The 19,625-nt window shown below is 39.4% G+C and overlaps 1 protein-coding gene across 14 annotated transcripts in view; it reads right to left on the reverse strand.

The window, feature by feature from the left end:
• Positions 1 to 1,524: 1,524 nt before the first annotated feature.
• NFIB (nuclear factor I B) overlaps positions 1,525 to 19,625 on the reverse strand; it is a 458,039-nt gene continuing 439,938 nt past the window's right edge. For 13 of the 14 annotated variants that reach the window (XM_043567244.1, XM_043567251.1, XM_043567246.1 and 10 more), the window contains one exon: positions 1,525 to 8,229. In XM_043567244.1, the coding sequence (XP_043423179.1) occupies positions 8,100 to 8,229 (130 nt within the window). In that variant the 3' untranslated portion in view covers positions 1,525 to 8,099. The remainder of the gene's footprint in view (positions 8,230 to 19,625) is intronic. The other variant, XM_043567257.1, reaches the window with a different exon arrangement.

Below are 19,625 nucleotides of genomic sequence, written 5' to 3' on the forward strand. Positions count from 1 at the left end.
TATTTTAAAATCACAACAAAACAAACAAGAAACAATTGCCAATAATAACAGTGCGTGTCCTCGTGTGCTCACTCTAAAAGAAACAACCTAATTAATCCATTCATTCCTGACATATGTGTCAACTGCCTAATAATAATAATTAATAATAATAATAGTAATAAGAAGTCATAATGCCAGGCACTGCACGAGCTTTAACATAAATAATCTTATCCTCTTGACAGCCTAATGAGACAGGTACTCTCATCGGTATCTACTTTTACAGATGAGGGAACTGAGGCCAAGGAAGTTTCTGTACTTTGCTGTGGTGCAAGCCGGGCCGTTTCCAGCATTTGTAATCCTGCGTTTTGACCCCAGAGCCTGGACTTTAAAGTGCTGCTGTGGAGTCTTAGTAACTGCCATCTCTCTTTTATCTCCAAATCGTGATCGATGCCAATGAAGTCAAACACGTCAATAGAGACAGAAGAACGTCTCTCTATAGGTAAAAACGTTACGTCGATCACAGTGTCCTCGAACTCTTTCCCCAGGAATGTCTTAATCTTCTAAGACACCCAATGATCATCTCCCGTGGGAGCCTTCCAGAATATTTCTTCTCAGTAGATTGCAGTCAACTGATCCCCATGTATCTCTACGTGCAGCAGTGTAGACAGACCTGCTGTAGGAGGGCAGTTTGGGGAGGTGAGAGGCGCCTGGGCCACAAATCGGACAGTTGGATCTGTCCCAGCAGGTCTTTGATTGGAATGGTCAAATTCCCGGCATTTTTATCTATTTTCAATGAAGCTTGCATGGTTTTTGCTTCCTTTGTGCAACATCACTCGGATCACAAAACCATACAGGCTCATTCCTTTTCAGTTAGCTGTCACTGAACTCCAGCTGACTCCATTCCGAAACCTTGCATTCAACCAGTCTGGATTCGAGACCCCACGCGGCCAGATGGGTCTCATACTTCCCTGCGAATAAGGGACACCACCCTGCCTACCCCCAGAAGTAGCCCTGCGTCTTAGAAACCTAAGGTGCTCTTCCTTTTCGGGTGTCAGAGAAAGAGACTCTTCTCCGGGCTCCCGTAACCACTAAACCCACAGCCGCAGGGTGGCCCCAGGGCTTACCTTTCCTGGTGAGCGTGTGTGTTTGAGGCCCTGTGGTTTTCGTTTGGAGGGACCACAGTCCAGTCATCCGGGCACACGTTACCCTTGCCTGGTTGCTGAAAAGCCTTTCTCAGTGAGAGGGGCCCGACATTCTAGAACTTACACTTGCATTTATACTGCCATTGTCCGGAGACTCTGGAAGGCTCCGTCGGGCCGAAAGCGCGCAGAGGGTTTACACATATATACACGCGCCCGGTGTACAATCGGAAGTAGTGAACTGAAATATGAGCTATCCCAGATGCTACAAAAATTCAACCGGTGCTACGACATCTCCCAATCGGAGGACCGAGATCCGCTCCCGAGACACCACTGACCCCCAACACTTAACGTCGGGAGAGCGGCGGGAAGAGGCTGAGGAGGAAAAGAAAACATGAGGCCAGAGTCTGTAGCATAGCTCATTTTATTGTTTAAACAGTTTTTGCATAGGAAATATATCCGCTTCCAGTAATTGACTGCAGTATGAGCAGGTGCTAGCAGTATAGGCTGGGTATAACAGTAACAATCACATTAAGTCAAGCTTGATTTACACCAGTTTAAAACTTGTGGCGACTGAGTTCATTTGCAACCCACAAAAAGTACCCAAAGAACATTATCCTCCAACCGGGCACAATAAAACCTTCGCTAACATTCTGGCCCAGTCCGGGGCTGATCCCAGAGGTCTGAACGCCAGAAATTAAGTAACTGTCATATAATACATCCTACCGCTAACGGTTCGTAACACGGAGATTGTGCATGTGCCTCCTTTTTTGAGAAAACTTAATGAAAACACAAGGTTCCGTACGCATGGCCCACGAGGACGTCATGCCAAAAGTTTTAAAATGGATCAACCCTGGTGTGTCGCTAGCAAGCAATAACTGACTACTTGTCACCTACAGTTGTACTAAATGTATCTAAAGAAACACACAGTCCTACAAAAGTTGTTCTCAGAGAAATATCATTGAGGTGGGGGCACCTTTTCCCAGGATGCTAAGAGTTCTATATGATATAAGCACAAATTAACAGCTTGATGAAGACATAATCTAATGCAGCTTCGAGAAAGCCTATGCCTGGGACGGAGCTACCCCTCACATTCTACAATGCTGTAGAGATTCTTTTTTTTTTTTCCCAAGAAAATGTCATTTGAAACATATTTACAACTGAACTCAACAGAGACTGTGAAATTGAACAGGCACTGCTCATTTGTTTGAGTTTTTTTGGTAAACATTTTGCTGGTTTTTTTTTTTTTTTGTTTCTTTCTCGTTTTGCATCAACTTTTATCAGTCCATGCAACTTCAATGCCCTCCATGAAGAATGCATAATAAGCCATACTTCTTAAAAAAAAAAAAAAAAAGACTTCCTTCTGCATAAAGAGATATATTTGCCACATCAGTCCCTGTAGCGCAGTTTTCGAAACCAGTCTGTCAAAAATACAGTAATACAAGACGGGCTTTAGTGCCGCTAGCTTACGCTGCTTTTCGTGAATGTAGGCCACCTTTTGTTACCGGTGCTGTGTCCTGGGACAGAAGTCCTCAGAGGCTGAGTCCAACGTGCAGGTAGGCTCGTGGCACTAAAGCACTTCACAATCTCAACGTACATTTGAATTGCAACACACAGATATTCCTAAAGAGTATTAACTAGTGAACCCTTTTATTATTAAAAAAAAAAAAAAAACACAACTACTTACAACCGTTGAAGAAAAAAATTGCAACGACAAAAAAAAAAAAATGTAAAAATTGACCGTCTCCAACTTGTCCCCTTTACTATGAACAACGTAACCAACAGATCTGTGGCACGGACACAGTACAAAGAGTTGTCATGGCAATGAGTTTGGCTGATGCAAAGGTCATTGTGCAGGGTCAAAGGGCAAAATCAGTGGTCCATGCTACCCCCCAACTGCAGGGCTCCACCCCACCCACACAATTTTTGAAGGAATCGGAAAAAAACAGGGGAACTACCAGAAAGTGCAAAATATGAAGAAGGCAGCTTTCCAGCTCCTTCAGCATGGAGTAAAACATTCAATTTTGAGCTCTTACTATTGAACTTGAATAGCCTGCACGTGAAAAAACAAAAACAATTGCTTTCTATAGAAACCCAATTTTTTAAAGTCCAGGAAGCATGCAGCTGGTTCATGTTAACAAAAGACCTTGACAGGAACATGTAAACCCTATTGAATGTCATGCTTGGGGCCTATCTGCCAGCAATATTGCAGAGTTGTTTCGTTAAAAATGAATACCGTGCACTGAATATGAGATCACTTTCTGCAGCCTTCATCATTTCAACACAGTACGTAGATTTTGCATCTAGGTAACGAACACGTCCCGATTTCATACCGCTGAAGATGTCTCTGTGCAATCGCTTTTTGTTGAGTCCTTATGAAGCTACCAGTCACAAATCCAAGATTCTGCTCCCTGAGGACACGTTTATGTGAGACACAGCACTGTTTTCGTTTTCTGCCTATCCCGAATGCTCTGTGAAACTTAACCTTAAATACCATCGCGTAACAATCACAAAAACTTCTTGCTAAAGGCCGTATAGACTAAGAAAAAGACAGTGGTGCTTCCGACATTCTGAAATGCTCCGAAAACCAACTTTTCCAATACTAAATACAACAAAATAACCTTCATAAAATATAACTTTTCTCCATTTACACTTTTTTTTTTTAAAGGATTAGTATCCTGTACTTTTCAAGCCCAGGAATCTGCGAAATAACTCCTAACATGGACAGATTTTTTTTTTTTTTTAATACATAACTTAAGAGACTGGAGAGTTTTAACTCAAGTCCAGTCTCTACACAAGGAATATTCTTGTTTACTTTAAAAATGGAAACAACATACAGTTCCATTATAATTGTTAAAAAGTTAGCTTTACAAACATGGGAATTTTAATTTAAAAAAAAAATTCTTAACAAAACTATACAGTGTACAAATTACTGTCTACAAGGTAGGCGGTTCGTTAAGAAGATCTTTCGTTCTTCTTGCTACTTTGCAGCTTCACAGACTCATTCACATATTTTTTTTTTTAATGGAGCTGCCCACCCGAACATCACCCCATAACTATATTGCTATAATTAAGATTTTTGCCATGTCTTTATGTACAGTCTCCTTCACTGCCTTTTATTTACTGTTTTTCCCTTAGACAAGCCTCCAACGTTCATGTCACTCCAGAGGAAACACTTCAGAGGCGCTGTGGTGGGGCAGCAAAGCCACACAACAAAAAAGCCCAACAGCGCCCCGCGGAACAAACCCCGGGGGAGGGGGGGGGGCAGCAGACGCCAGCCCCTACTGATGCCCTTGGGTGACCTTCACCGTCCTGAAGCTCTGCAGTTCTGGGTAAGGGGGGGGGTGTGCAAGACCTGCAAACGCGGGGCCCTTCGTCAGAATATACTTCCTGGTAAATGAGGAGGAGGCCGAAAAATGGATTTGAGATTTTATACAGATAGTAGTATTTTTAATAGTGTTTTCACAAAAGGAAAGGAGAAAAAAAAAATGGATTAAAAAAAAAAAAAAGCAACACTTGAACTAGGCCTTTGTACTCAAGAGGCAGGCAGGAATACCCACAGTGTGTAACTTCTTTAGCTAGAACTGCTCATTCTCTGGCCAAAAAGAGAGCGAGTCTGCCCTTCGGAAATACTGCGTGTCCTGTGAGGTCGATTTGTTCACCTACTAGGTCAAAGATACTTGAAGAGCTTGGCTGAGATAAGCCGTTTTGTACCAGGGCAAGTATCTGCAGAAATGATCGGACTTACTTTCCAACTTGCGTGGCTAGGATCCTGCTGTGCTATTCAGCATTTGGGCTATCAGACTGAATGGGCTAATCAAATACAATTCTAGGCCCATAAGCATTGTTCTAAAGTATTCATTATTAAATCATATGCTGTGAGAACAATGGACAGTTTATTTTATTAGGCCATGGCCTGGGGGAAGGGGGTCAGGGGGCTCCTCAAGACGGCCCACCATGTGTCACTAATTCTGAAAGATTTTCCTTTTAGTAATGGATTCCCTCAATGGGACTGGGGGTTGGGGGGAGGGGTGTAAGAGCAAAAGTAAAACCAGCCTCCATTCACCCACTCGCCCTCAGGGGAAATGAAATCAAATATATATTTGAGGCACCATCCCTTCAAAAATCCCATCAGCCTCTAATGGGCTTAATTCATCCACAGGAACATTAATTTCTGAAAATTCTGCATCTCCCTTCTGCTCCGGTTCCCTGTTTAAAAGGGCAGGTAAAAATGACAACTTAACAAGATTTATTATGGGGGTTTTTTTGTTGTTCCTTAAAAATTGAACTTTGATTTTAATCAAGAAGTCCAAATACATTTAATACAGCTACCCTCCATTCAATCCTCTGGATGTATTAAAAAAACAAAAAAAAAGATCCAAGTGCACTGCCGTCCTTTCGAAGTAGTGAGTCACAGGTAAATCATGAGTGAGACGAAGAAATGGGGAAGAGGAGCAGTGGAGAAAGACTACGGGAACACTCCCTCCGGCCGGGACGATGTGTTGTGTAGGAGAAAATACACTCGTGTGTTCAACTCCCAAAAGTGCGAAACCTCCACTACGTGGATGTTTCGGCAGATAGTTTTGCCAAACAGGAGGCAGGCTCACTCTCCGCTGTGGATCCAGAACTTCCACGCAAGACCACCACCACCACCACCACCCAAAAAAAAAAAAAAAAAAAGAAAAAAGAAAAAAGGAAGAAGAAGAAGAAGAAGAAGAAGAAGGTAAGACAGTTTGTTTTAAGCCAAGTCTGCCTCCAGGAGGAATTTGTTGTGTTCGCTTGTTCTCACTATTTCTGTTGTTAGGAAAACCAGAAATGAGTTCAGCTTGCACCCCAGGTGGGAAGTCAGAGAAGGGGGAATCTGTGTAAGTTGAAGTTTGTCACAGTAGACAGAACAGTTGCTTTGCAGCCCAGGCCCGTCTCGGGGTGTACTGCTTCACAGCTACACTGTAAAGTGTTAAAAATCCTCCCACCCACCCCAGAATATATATATATGTATATTAAAAAAAAATCCCCTGTCCATCTCTCAGTACACAAAGGACCTCATCACACTGCAAAAATAGCAGTACCCACTTTGGTCAATTAAAACAAACAAACAAACAAAAAAAAAAAGCATACATTATTTTTTTTTTCAATCTGCGTACTTACCTAGAATAACCAATACAGCTAAAAGCACTACGTACATAGGCAAAACTTGGTATTGCATAATTCGTATAAATTTGAAACCCCTCCCCCCCCCAATATTAATTGGAAGATGAAAAACATGAAAGGTTAATAGAAAAAACACCAAAATACTGAAAATATTGCTGGTCGATTACAATTTTTAAGCGGCAACTATACACAGCCATGATATGCTTTATAAATGTGAGATAAAGGTATAACTGTCTAAAAAATCCATGATGTCACACATTTTTCTTCGTCTGGAGTACAAAATATTTTGTCATAAAAATGGTAAAGATTTAAAATGATAATAAATGCAGCAAAACAAGTGTAGTGATGTCACTTTTTTGTTTTTTTTTTGTGTTTTTTGTTTTTTTTTGTTTTTAGATTTCAAGGCAAGGCACGTAATGTGGACATTATATCTTCGTGCAAATTAGGATTACTGGAAAGAGTATTTTTAATTAAAATTTTCAGAGACATAGAGGCAAAATGTGTCTGCCCATGCACACTACAGATCTGTCAATACAAGAAATTTGTTGAACAAGGCTAATGTCTGAAAGCACCATGCAAGTTTTCAGCACCCTGATTCTATTTGTTTTCTCAAGAGTGCGTTTTTATATCCTACACCCTGGCGTTCCCAGTTTGTAAACTGTAAGCTTTACCCTTGTGGCATGGATTTGCCTGCCTCTTTGTCTCTATAATGAAGATTTTATAGAACCTTTTGTACGTACACCCTATGGGTTCTTGATGCAACCAGTAATTTTAAATAAATAAATTCTACCTCCAAGGAGGCTGCAGCTAAACCAACATAAGTGCTGTGTTTTCATTAATTTTTTTTTCTCAAGCACATGATTTGTCTTGATTTAATGCCTTTTTAATGCCCTCAACAACTGAGGGGAAAATAAATTCGTTCAAAATTATTTTAAATTCTTTTTAATCCCCTCAATTTAGAGTCCAAGGGCTGAAGGACTTATAATCATGATTCCCCTTTAGATATAAATTTATAAATTGCACTTGCCTCTGTTAAGTGTTTTGTGGGGAAAATATTATATTAATTTTTACTGTTGCATGCAGAGATAACACTTCACCTACATCGAGGCATTTCTTCCATAGAGCCTTTGTGTTCAAACTGTTTTTTTTTTCCTTTTTTCTTTTTTTCTTTTTTTTTCTTTTCTTTCTTTTTTCTTTTTTTTTTCTTTTTTTTTTTCAGGTTTCAAACTGGGTTACACACTGGAAAAGGCTGGGTTAAGGGCCAAAATTTAATAAATCTGTACTGATAACTAAAGGCTACAGAGATTTTATATATATATTTTTTTTAACTTTTAGAAATCAGAGTGCTTATAAAATGGCTGGCTCATGGCTCCGTCACCCAGCACCTCTGATGTCGCCTCCTAGCCTTTGTCGGTGAGACAACCAGGAACAGTGATTCCATGCGTAAACAACAAGAATACTAAACCAATAAAACTAGCTTATCATGCACATATTAAGGCATCTAGAAAGTCAGTTAAAATATATTGTCATAGAGACAGAACATCTATTTCCCAGCGGACTTCATGTAACAAAGGCTACGTTGCAGGGGCTGTGATCTACCATCAGTGAAATATCATCGACCCTTTTTTTTTTTTTTTTTTATGTCATTACAGTTTCAACCTTAAGGGAATTAGTGATTGTAAGTGCCGTAATTGCTGGTCTATTATCTTCTTTCTTCAGTTTCTTTCCTTTCTCCCTTTTTGTTTGTTGTGTTTAAGTTTTGTCCAGTCTTCCTCTTTTCCTTTTTTTTTTTTTTTAATTTTTTAAACTACTGGTGTATTTCATTTTCCCTCAGTTGCTCGTTTCTGCTTGAAGGAAAGGTTCTCCGATTATGTTCAAACCGTAATTTTGGACATTTGCCGGTAGGATGGGTGTCCTATTTGATACTTGGAAAGGAACCAAGCTAGCCCAGGTACCAGGACTGTTGACAGGAGAGGAGCAGGAGGGAGGGAAGAGAAAAAGAGAAAACACAACGTTAAAATCTACAGCAATATTAGAAATACAAATTCCACAGGCATCAAATTACTACTATAACTTTTTTCCATATTACAGTTTAATATGAGATAAGTGTGCCAAGTTGTAAATATTATAGGTATATTCCCTGCATGGTCTATTTCTTTCATGGAAGGTTACACTAATTTCTTTTAAGATTTTATTTTATTTTTTTTACATAATCTCTACACCCAACATGGGGCTCGAACCCACAACCCCGAGATCAAGACTCGCACGCACCAACGACTGAGCCGGCCAGGTGCAACCCCACGGTAAGACTAATGGTGAGGCAGAATAAGCTCAAGTCGGGCTTAACACACGATTCTTGAACTCGGAGCATATTCCTAAAATAGCTGATCTACTTCGATGAAAAAAAAAGAAAGAAAGAAAAAGAGAAAGAGAAAGAAAGCTGCAAATCCACAATGGTGACCCAAGGGTTTGCCAACTTTGCTCTGATCCTGCTTTATTTTCAGTTCACAAGCAATTCAATTTTCAGTTTTTTACCTGCTTACCGACTGAATATCATTGAAAGTTGCAATGAAAGGTATTTCTTTTTCCTTACAATAAGAAAAAATCTATTTCTTAAGGAGGCCAGGACGTAATATGTCATTTGAAATGCTGGCACCAGAGGCCTGGGCGCTCAATGTCCCCGCCATCAGTAAGGAAGATTACCACATCCAAGTGGCTCTGAGTCTGAAGAGCTGGAAGGGGTGGGCAGGAGGGGCGCTGGGGGTAGCCAGCAGATGAGGTCCTTGTCCCCCTCCAACCAACTCTCATTTCATCTATGTTGGATTTCGGGCTAGTTAAAGAAGCTTGAAGAAGAGCTCTCGAATTACTACCGACATAATCTTTCATCAAACGAGTATCATATGGAGGAAGATAAAACCTGAGATCTACTTATCACAAAACAACACCACGCACTGTACATTTGGGGGGTAGACCTAATCAGACAACCGTTTGTTTCAACACTCATCTCAGAATGAATGGCAGCTAATTCCCGGCTGCATAAATAACCAAGAAAACATCAAACTGACGGTTGCATACCCTGTTTTGTCAGGGTCTGACCTGGAGACTTTGTTTTGAGGTTTTCAATTAAGTTGAGTATTTTTTTTTTAATGTTTCTTTATTTTTGAGAGAGAAAGAGACAGAATGCGAGCAAGGGAGGGGCAGGGAGAGAGGGAGACACAGAATCCGAAGCAGGCTCCAGGCTCCGAGCTGTCAGCACAGAGCCCAACGCGGGACTCGAGCTCACAAACTGCCAGATCATGACCTGAGCCGAAGTCAGACGCACAACTAACTGAGCCACCCAGGCTCCCCTAAACTTAATTCAATAGCCTTTACTTTTGAAACCATGAGGTGAGATGGATACGACTATTGTAGCTCTCAACCCTCATTTTTTCACATTCGAATACCAAAGGAACAAAAACCTCTATGGGATATTAACTTGAAGGAACAATTTTGTCACGCACGCGCACACACACACACAAATGCTTGGATTAAAAAAAAAGAACCTGATACGTATAACTTCTTTCACTCTGGTGATACCTCTAGACACAATGCGTCTTACTGGTACATGCGGAGGTGCATATTTTGGATGTGATATTGCAACAGAAAACATTTCACAATGACCTTTTATGCCCAAGAGATTTTATAATTAGATGATGGGCTTTATCATAGCCAAGTCCTTCTCCTCTTTCTGCTCTCCATTTGATATCATACGAGCACATGGTAGATGATCAATAAAGTTTTGGGATACACAAATCACCCAAGTGTTCCAAATCACACCCAACTATGTATTTTTTAAAAGCGTGGCTTGTAAGCATCACATACTTGCACGAATACATTGTGATTTGGCCCCCTACAAAAAGAGAATAGGCATCTCTAAACTTAAAATGAGAGACGTTTAGTATTAACAAAAATGAACTCTTGGGGAATCATCAAATAAGAATTCAAAGGAGGAATAATTCAAACTAAAAAGATACGTCCTCATGATCTGATGGAAAGTCATAATTTGAAAGAATGAGAATACTTGTTATCGAAACCTTTTCCAAGAGACTTAATTATTTTCACATATTTCTCTCTTCCCACACACATCTTCCATTTCTGTGTTTTGCAAGATTGATTGGGAGAGAATGTTATATGATACATCATGAAAGCTATTTTCCCCTCAACTGTACTTTCACTGCACTTTGTTACACAGTAAAATTATAGCATTTATTACTTCATATCATAATTACCTGTATCTGTGATAATCTTACTGACTGAAAGGTAAGCTCCATAAAGAAAATAACTTTGTCTTATTAATCCTTGTAGAGTCTGGCTATCGCTGATGCTAATTATTTCTTAGCAAATAAAATAAATTACCAAAACATATATCCATTAGTTTGAGCCCTACATGGGAAGCGTGTATGAAAAACAAAAAGACTTAACTGAAATCGATAAAATCCTTGACAGTAAAAGACAATGTCAACAAGCAGATCACTTCGCAAAATTGAGTCCCAAGTTAAATGGGCTCTAGAAAGTCATTTAGAGATTGAGAGATTGCATTCTTTAGAAATACAAAGTATATTTTAATGACTGAAAATAGATGTGACTCCTTACATAGAGAACTGGGTCTCACTAATGGCAGGAAGGACAAGAATTCAGGGTTTATTTTGCAAGAGCTTTCTTATGAGGTTCTAAAAACAGACACGGATTATTCTTTGGAAAACGCTCAATAAAAACAAACTGATGTTAGTGACTAACAGGACTCTAGCTGCAGAATATCTAACAAATTCAATTTAGATGTTTACTTCAATCTTTCAAACCTCCCATCCTACATTATGACCATGTCAAAATTGCAGCGTGCAATATATTTGTCAATACTGTTTATGAACCTTTGGGGGAAAATAAATCTCAAACATTAACACTATGCAGACCTCATATATGAGTTTTACAAGTCTCCTATTGCCAATTTATAGGTGAGGTTCAAAACTACAAGGCACAGACATTACTTAGAGCTTTTTGGTAGTCCTATTGGGAAAAAAGTCTGTTAAGACAAATTCAAAGATTATGATAACAATGTAAAAAAACGTTTAATCAAACAAGATAATCTGGATCATTTCAGCTCAAAAAGAGAATGTCTCAAATTGCATAGTTTTTCAGGTAAAATGTCAATAGTGCTGTTTACATATCTAACTCCCTCTTGTATAAATCCATGCTAATGGTCACCAGTATGGATAAAATAAACACACATATTCATAGGTATCTCCATATATAAGCTCATTATATGTAAAGTGCTTAATAGTTTTAATCCATAGTGGAGTGAGAATTATCTTATGTCTAATCCAATAATCTGTGCCTCTATGTATTAAGAGATGTGCGAACATAATTGAAAGACCTCAAAATATTCAAGGTCAAATTAAGCTACTTCAGCCAATAGATCTTCAAACACGCATAGACTTTGTTTTCATTCCATTTTCCATTGCCGAATCACCTTTTCTTCAGGCAAACAGAAGATAAGCGTAACTAAAAGCTGAAAACACATCTTTAGAAAATATATAAAGGCCATACCATTAAAAACGGAAAAGAATATAAAGTACTTTAAAAAACCAGGCACACCAAATGTCCATCGACGGATGAATGGATAAAGAAGATGTGGTGTGTGTGTGTGTGTGTGTGTGTGTGTGTGTGTGTATACACACACACACACAACAGAGTACTACTTGGCAATCAAAAAGAAGGAAATCTTGCCATTTGCAACTACGTAGATGGAACTAAAGTGTATTATGCTAAGCGAAATTAGTCAGAGAAAGGCAAATATCATATGACTTCACTCATATGAGGACTTTAAGATACAAAACAGATGAACCTAAGGGAAGGGAAGCAAAAATAATATAAAAACAGGGAGGGGGACAAAACAGAAGAGACTCTTAAATACAGAGAATAAACAGAGGGTTACTGGAGGGCTGTGGGAGGGGGGATGGGTTAATGGGTAAGGGGCATTAAGGAATCTACTCCTGAAATCATCGTTGCGCTATGCTAACTAACCTGGATGTAAATTAAAAAATAAAATTAAATTAAAAAAATAAAAGAACAAAAGTAAAAAAGCAGGCACAAAAAAAGCAAAAAAGATACTTTGTACCTTAACACAAAGGAAAATTCACCCTAATGACTTCTACTCTATGTATATAATGAGGTATTTCATTGTACACAAAACAGGTATATATATAAGTTAGATCAAAATTCTAAAAGATGTCTGATGTCATGGATAGTATGTTCACATTATTCTCGCCAAATGCATGATGTGGCTGCCTCAAAAAGGGAAGAAGCAAAGAAACAAGTTATTTAGACCTTGAGATGCATTAATGGAAGGTGATAGCCCATTTTATCCTGATCAGACTACTTCTGAAGCGCTGTGTTGCTTCTAGGCATCACTCTTCAAGAGAAACAAACTCTGTGACATTTCTTTGATGGAGAAACTCACCAAATCATGTCATCTGAGGAACAGCCGAAGGGAGACAGGGAAGAACCAACAGTTGAGTTGGAAAGAAATGTAGATTTGTTCTGTATAGTTCAGGTGGAAAGAATTAGCATAAAGGGAGAAACTTTCAGAAGACAACCGTGATGAGGGCCTACTCTGAGTAAGATGCCATTCTGGGTATTCCACATCCACTCTCTCACTTCATTTTTTCAGTGAACTCTTGCAATTGCCACTGTCCCACTTCACAGATGAGAAAATTGAGGTTTAACCTGCCCTGAGTTACTCACCTAGACCTCGGATGTGAATCAGTTCTGATTCCCATGGCCATTTCACCATATTATACTGTTGCCCTGGGAGGTCAGACATCGACCCTACATTAGACGGAACTTTTGAACAGAGTTTCCTCAAGACAATATTTGCTTCAGGAGACAGTGAATTTCCCGTGCCCCACACAGCTGGATCACAACCTAAGAAATGGTGCAGCGGACTTGTGCACAGAATATGTGCTTGGTCTGGGTGATCAAGCAACTCTGAAACTCAATATATATCCTCTGAAAACAAATCCAGTTGAAGTTGTATTACAGTGACCTTATGGTGAGGATTATGGGGGTAAGAAGATACCCATTTCTTCCTTTTAAAAATGATACACTATTTATATATTTCATATCCTTGGATAAATTGGATAAAGGAGCTGGCCTTTGTATGTACAAGTAGTAAATAGACTCTATGCCATTCAGTGAAAGAAAGAGAGAAAACTGCTCTGGGCAAATCAACATTGGATGGTTGTGCTGTCTAAAATTATGCAAGACTGTGTCTTCTCGGCCAAAAAGAATTGGGCCCTTGGCTTTTACCTCAGCAACCACCCAAGAACCATGGAGTGCCAAGTAAACATATATGGAGTAATAAGTTGAGTAAGGAACCAAACAAAGGCAAAGGCTTCACTTCAACTATGGCTTGAAATAAGAGCTATCAGAATGGCAAACTTCACTTATTACTAGTCTGTGTTTATCTGATAGTGAGTTGGGTAACCCATTTGGCAAGCATTTTATAAAATGTGAAAATATCCAGCACCCTAATACTTTTTAGGGGAATAATAACATTGCCCATTCAGAGTTCACACGCTGATTTAATCCTAAGACTGCTATATTTCCTTCAAAGATAGTGAGTATGCTTCTTTTTCAAGAAGCATAAAAAATATAAGAATGAAGCACAAAGGATTTTATATATTCAGGAATACCTCAACTCTCCTAGGAGCTACATTACTTATAGATAGAAATGAAAATGAGCAATGGTGCAAAAAACACAGAAAGTAAATAAAATAACTACCTCAATTTAAAAGAAGGATTTGCCTTTAATTCCTTTGCACCTGTTTTAGGTATCTCCAAAAAGAAAAGATTTTTACTTCCGTAGCTAAACATTCCTAATATCATCGCTGCAATAATTAACACGTCTGTACTGGGATCTCTCTCCCAAAATGCACAACAATTTCCCCTGGCAACGGCTAAAATCTACCTGGAAAGACCAATCACGGGCCAGTTAATTAAGTATTCATCAAGTTAGAAAAGCCGTGCTATCCCGAATTGTGCAGGAATGCGTTTGGATTGGCTGCTCACTTCAACACGATGCAAATGTTATGGATGGTGTCTTAGGAAAACATGCTAGGTCACACCAGTTGAAGGAATATATGGGTAGTATTTAAGAACCTATACATATAAGAATTATTATATGTCATTACATAGTAAGAATGTATTTATAAACTCATTAAGGTATTAGGACCAAAAAACGGTACTTAGTAAATACACTAGTTGCCAGTACTTCCATGGTGTGCATTTTTTGCCAGGCACTGTTCTATGAATTTTCAATCCTCACAATAAATCGATGAGGAAAGTACCAGTTTAATTCTGATTTGACTGATGAGGGCACCGGAGCTCGGAAGTTATGCGCCTTGCCCAAGTCATGCTGCTGTTAAGTTACAGAAGCCAGGATTTGAACTCCAGCAGTGTGGTCCTAAGGTCTACATTCTCACCCATTACACTTCACCTCATTTCCCTCTTTTGGAAACAAACTTTACTTTTATCAACTGGGCAAGAACTTATATTATCCCTAAATTATATAAGAGATTCTATGAATTAAGGTCCATATCATTTAGAACACTGAGACTCCCAGGGAAGGATGGCTCTTGAGTCCAAATTGTAACACAAATCACTGTATTTGATTTATCCAATTCCAGATGCTTTTCAGCTGAATACAATATTTGCCGTTGTTCCTGTATGTGCAGATGTGGCTCGATGTCTAATTTGCTTGTTGAGTTCCACCTCAGATGAGGCTAAACTAGAAGTAAAATATACAAAGTGCTTTACACAGGTCTTGGGTTCCCTCGATTTATGTCCCCCGTTTTTAAGGATCATTATTGCTATCCGAATGATCCTATTTGCATGCAAGATGATTTCTAATGATTATTACTATTTGTAATAATCTGTATCAGAAAGCTCCCTGGCCGGCTCTTACCTGAACTGCAAAGTACTCTTGTGGGCTCTCTGGGAAACACCAAATATCATAAACTGCAGGTGGCTCATGGAATTATCCTAACTGCAAGCAATAGCACTTCATAGTAATGAAAAAGAAACGTATTTGTTTCTTAACTAAGTAGGTAAATAGCCTTCTTTATGGCTACTCTTTGGGGACCAACGATTTTGGAAATAACATATCAAAACGGTAGGCCATCAAAGCTCATTAATTTATATTCAATTGTTTCAGATGTGTTTTGTTATTGGAGCACGCTGGATTGAATGCTAACTTTGCCATGCGTGGGTATCAGCATTCTCTAAGTAAAATAATGGCTTATGCCAGTGAAATAGTCTATCTAATGAAGAGCACAGGGCGACTAAATAAACAGGGCACATTTACTGCAGCTAAATATGAAATGTGGTCGTTATAATTACTAGACTCTTTTCGCAAAAAGCTTTTACAAAATCCTAGAAGAGCCTTCAACAAGGCAACCTAATATCCTTAAAAATAATAAAAACTTATTCCCTTAAAATGTGTACTGCAGACATAAGGAAAATACAGGTCCCCTAAATAGGCCGAATTAAGTTGATTTTAAAAAAAAAAAATTACGTTTGAGATTTTTCATGTCTTAGAACTGAAAATGAAAGATAGAGAAGTCCCACAAAGGTGGCTAACTGTAAATAAATCGCAGTACACGCATGCACACATCCGTAACGTTTTATGTGGCTGTGGGAGGTTTCAGCCAATTAAAAAATCTAGCATGATCAGGCTCCCAGTGGTTATTTGAGCTCCTCCCACAGACCTTACCACAGCAGAGAACCCGACATGTGGATTTCCATCCTTTCTCTGGTCTGTATTCCTCTCTATCCCTGGGTTCCTTTCAATGCTATTGTTACCAGTGCGCCTGCTCCCCTGATTAGCATATGTGAGTCTCCAACAGCAGACAAAATTCTCTGCAAAAATAATGCTCCCAAATAGTGCCTTTCACTGGAGAAAATCACCCAAGGCATACTAAATTAAAAAGAAATGTTAAGTTTTACACAAGAGCAAAAGCCTGTTCTTTCCCAAGGGACTTTCATGTAAAAGCAAAAATCAGTGTAACTTGTGTAATTTCACCTCTAAATAACAGAATTTCTTTGGATCAGAATTCTGAACCATAAAACCACAACCGATTAAGGAACTGAACACATTTTTTATATTATGCCTGCTAATATATGTGCAGAGAGAATCACACGTGCAAAAACAAAACAACAACAACAACAACAACAACGATCTTCCTTCATGTAAAACAGAAATTAAGAAAGGAGGGAGTCACGGTCACTTTCTGCAAATTTCCAAATCTTCAAATTTTGTGGTCTTCGATTTCTGGGACTTACACAGGCTTTTGCCTTTTCTTTTCTCGTATGTTTAGTAGTATATTTACTCATTCATATGCTTTGTTATCTAAGTAAATATGACTAAAAAAATTCACGATATACCTACTAACAGCACACGCAAACACGAAAACCAAAAGGTCAGCTCCTAAAAGGGGTGTTGGCTGCCGGAGGAGCTGACTCCTGACGGAAGTAATGCATATGTAAATCTGGCACTTTCCCTAAAACATCTTCAAATAAAGGAGGTGTTCAAATGTCCTTCTTTCGTTGCAAAGGGTTAAGCGGCAAGGTTTACGTTTGGGAATTTTCTGAATCACGCTCCGCCCTCTCCCGTAGTGCAGCCAAAAATCATCTGACAGGAAACATAAGATTAAGTTTGTCCTACCTAAGCGAACAAAGAGTGCTCTGAACAGGCCACCGGTTTACTGCAGAGCGGGAACTTTTCTAATCCTGCTGGAATCCGCAGTGCTGCTCAGAAAATATCACGGAAAAAGTTGTTTTCTTTCCTCTAACATCTTGTCTCTGGATCATCTCATTTTGGTCACACTGCAGATCCCGCTGCTTCTCCCATAAAGGTTAACTTAAAGCTCCAAACATAATCATGTGGAAAATGGACATTATTGATTCCTATGGTCCATTGTTCCCCTCTCCTAAGTCCCTGAAGTTCAAGTTCAATCTGGAATTACATCATGTCTGGTTTCTCCTGGTTACCAGACGGCTTGAGACGTGACCACAGCTACAGAAAAAACAAACAGCCTTCTTCACGCTTCGGCTCCCCTATCGATTCAAACGTAAACTTTTTTCTTTCTCTCAAGTATGCTTCAAGTATGGAGCATGGTTAATTTAGAGATTAAGTTCCAAATTAGATTATCTAATGGCATCTTAATGGATTGCTGACCCATTTCCTGTGGGATGGCAGCATGCAAGTCTGGCTGGAATACAATTAATTTCTTAGGAAGTGTTCTGAAGAGTTTCCTAGATAAAAAGGAAATGTTGTGTTGTGCAAATCTTTCTTTATAAACGGAGAAAGTTAGGCAAAACTACTGAGAACCCCAATGCATTTTCCAACAGCCAGATCACTGATACTGTGTGTGTGTGTGTGTGTGTGTGTGTGTGAACACTGGATCCAGGGAGTGTTTAAGGACGGTAACATTTTTTATTTCATAACAGGTGCAAATAATTTTTGATGAGAACGGAGCGATTCTTTTAAAACGAGTATTCAAATACGAAGAACAACACTAGCTAGCAGCTCCAGTACCAAACGGTGAGCATGTGCATTTTTGGCTTTTGCAATCCTCCTCCTTGAACCAAAGATCCTTCCATGCATCTACCTGATCAGCACTTCTATCATAGTCCCAGAGTGGTGCTAGGGGCCCAGAATGGTGTGTAAAAAGTTGAACATTTTGAACACACTTTAGAGCTGACAGCTGAAAAGGAAATTCAGCACTCTGAGAATAAAGCTCCCCCCAGGAACTCCAGGAACAACCCAGCTGTTGTGCCGTAGTTATGTGTCAAGATAACAAACTGAAAGCAGGAAATGCTAACCTAGTGAATTTGTAGGGATGGTCTAAGTGTAATGTTGAAATAAGAGTTAACTCTTAATACTACCTGCGGACAGGAAACTCCAGGAAACACGTTGTGTTTCCTCATCATACATGTGCCGCATGTGTAGGTGTGTGTGCACACACACGCACATGAATGTGTGTATGCACACATGTGTGATCCACACGTGTACGTGCATACACACACACACACATACATTACACGCAAACATATGGTTTGCAACCCAATACTGAAGATTATTTCTGTTCCTGTATCACTGAGGACATATATTTTGCAAAGACCATCTTATGGGCAAAGCAAGGGAAGTGGTAAATGGTTGAGGACAGTGTTATGCAAATAGGATTCTATGTATGAAGTGAATGCTCCTATCCCTTCCTTTTGCCCCCCTCCCCTCTCCTGACCAACCAGATCCAAATACTCTTTACTGGCTGCCAAATTTCTCCTGGGAAATCAAGCAACTCCCTAGAATTGCAGTAATAAACGACAATTTCTTACCAAAACATGTGTAAAGTAACTACAGAATGAAGTATTCAACTCACAGAAAGGAGCTGCTAACACATGTAACATGGAAAAGAGCTGATAAAAGTCTCTTTGGTGCCATTCAATTATGGCATCAGCAGAGACACAAAAATCCTTCCAATTATTTCAGTGAAATCTTCATTTATTCATTATTTCAGAGGCTGAGCAAATGGTTTGTGTAAACATATCCTTCAGTAACACGCGCATGTTTATTTTAGCCATCTGAAGGCTTCTTCTATGTTTATATAAGCCATCAGACACATACAGCCACTCACTTGTGGCTTTGCTTCTCTTGAAAGGGGTGAAGGGAAAGAAGAGGGAATGAAACAATAAATCCAGTTTCTCTTTTGCATAAAGCACTCCCTCCAATGTTTTAAAATAACTTCTGTTTATATTATTCTTGGATTGTCCTTCAGCTTTCTTTTTCATTCAATTACATTGCTCTTTCATACTTGATAGTACAAGGCATGCTCTGGCTATAGTCTCAAGAAAGCAAGCCAGTTAGGGAGTTAACTGCTGTATTTGTTTATACCCACATAACTCACATACGCAACAGTGTCATTTGTCCACATCGGAGGACAAAGCATAGACACGACAGTACTCTTAGGAACAGCTTAAGCAACTCCTCACCTATTACCCTCCCAAGAGCTGAGCCCCTCCTGACTCAAGAAATGAGTCCTTCGCCAACAAACTTCACTCTGGGTTAACTGCAGGACCTGACCTTTGGGTTAGACAGAAAAATTCACATTTTCAAGGGGCAAGCAACACACACACACACACACACACACACACACACACACACACTTCACAAAATGCTAAGGTCAAAACAACAAAACACCTTCGGGGTAGCAACCTAATAAGTCTGTGAAAACTTTCCGATTGAGTCGCTTTGGTTCCTAA

The sequence above is a fragment of the Prionailurus bengalensis genome, chromosome D4 (genome assembly GCF_016509475.1).
Source record: "Prionailurus bengalensis isolate Pbe53 chromosome D4, Fcat_Pben_1.1_paternal_pri, whole genome shotgun sequence".
Lineage (NCBI taxonomy): Eukaryota > Metazoa > Chordata > Mammalia > Carnivora > Felidae > Prionailurus > Prionailurus bengalensis.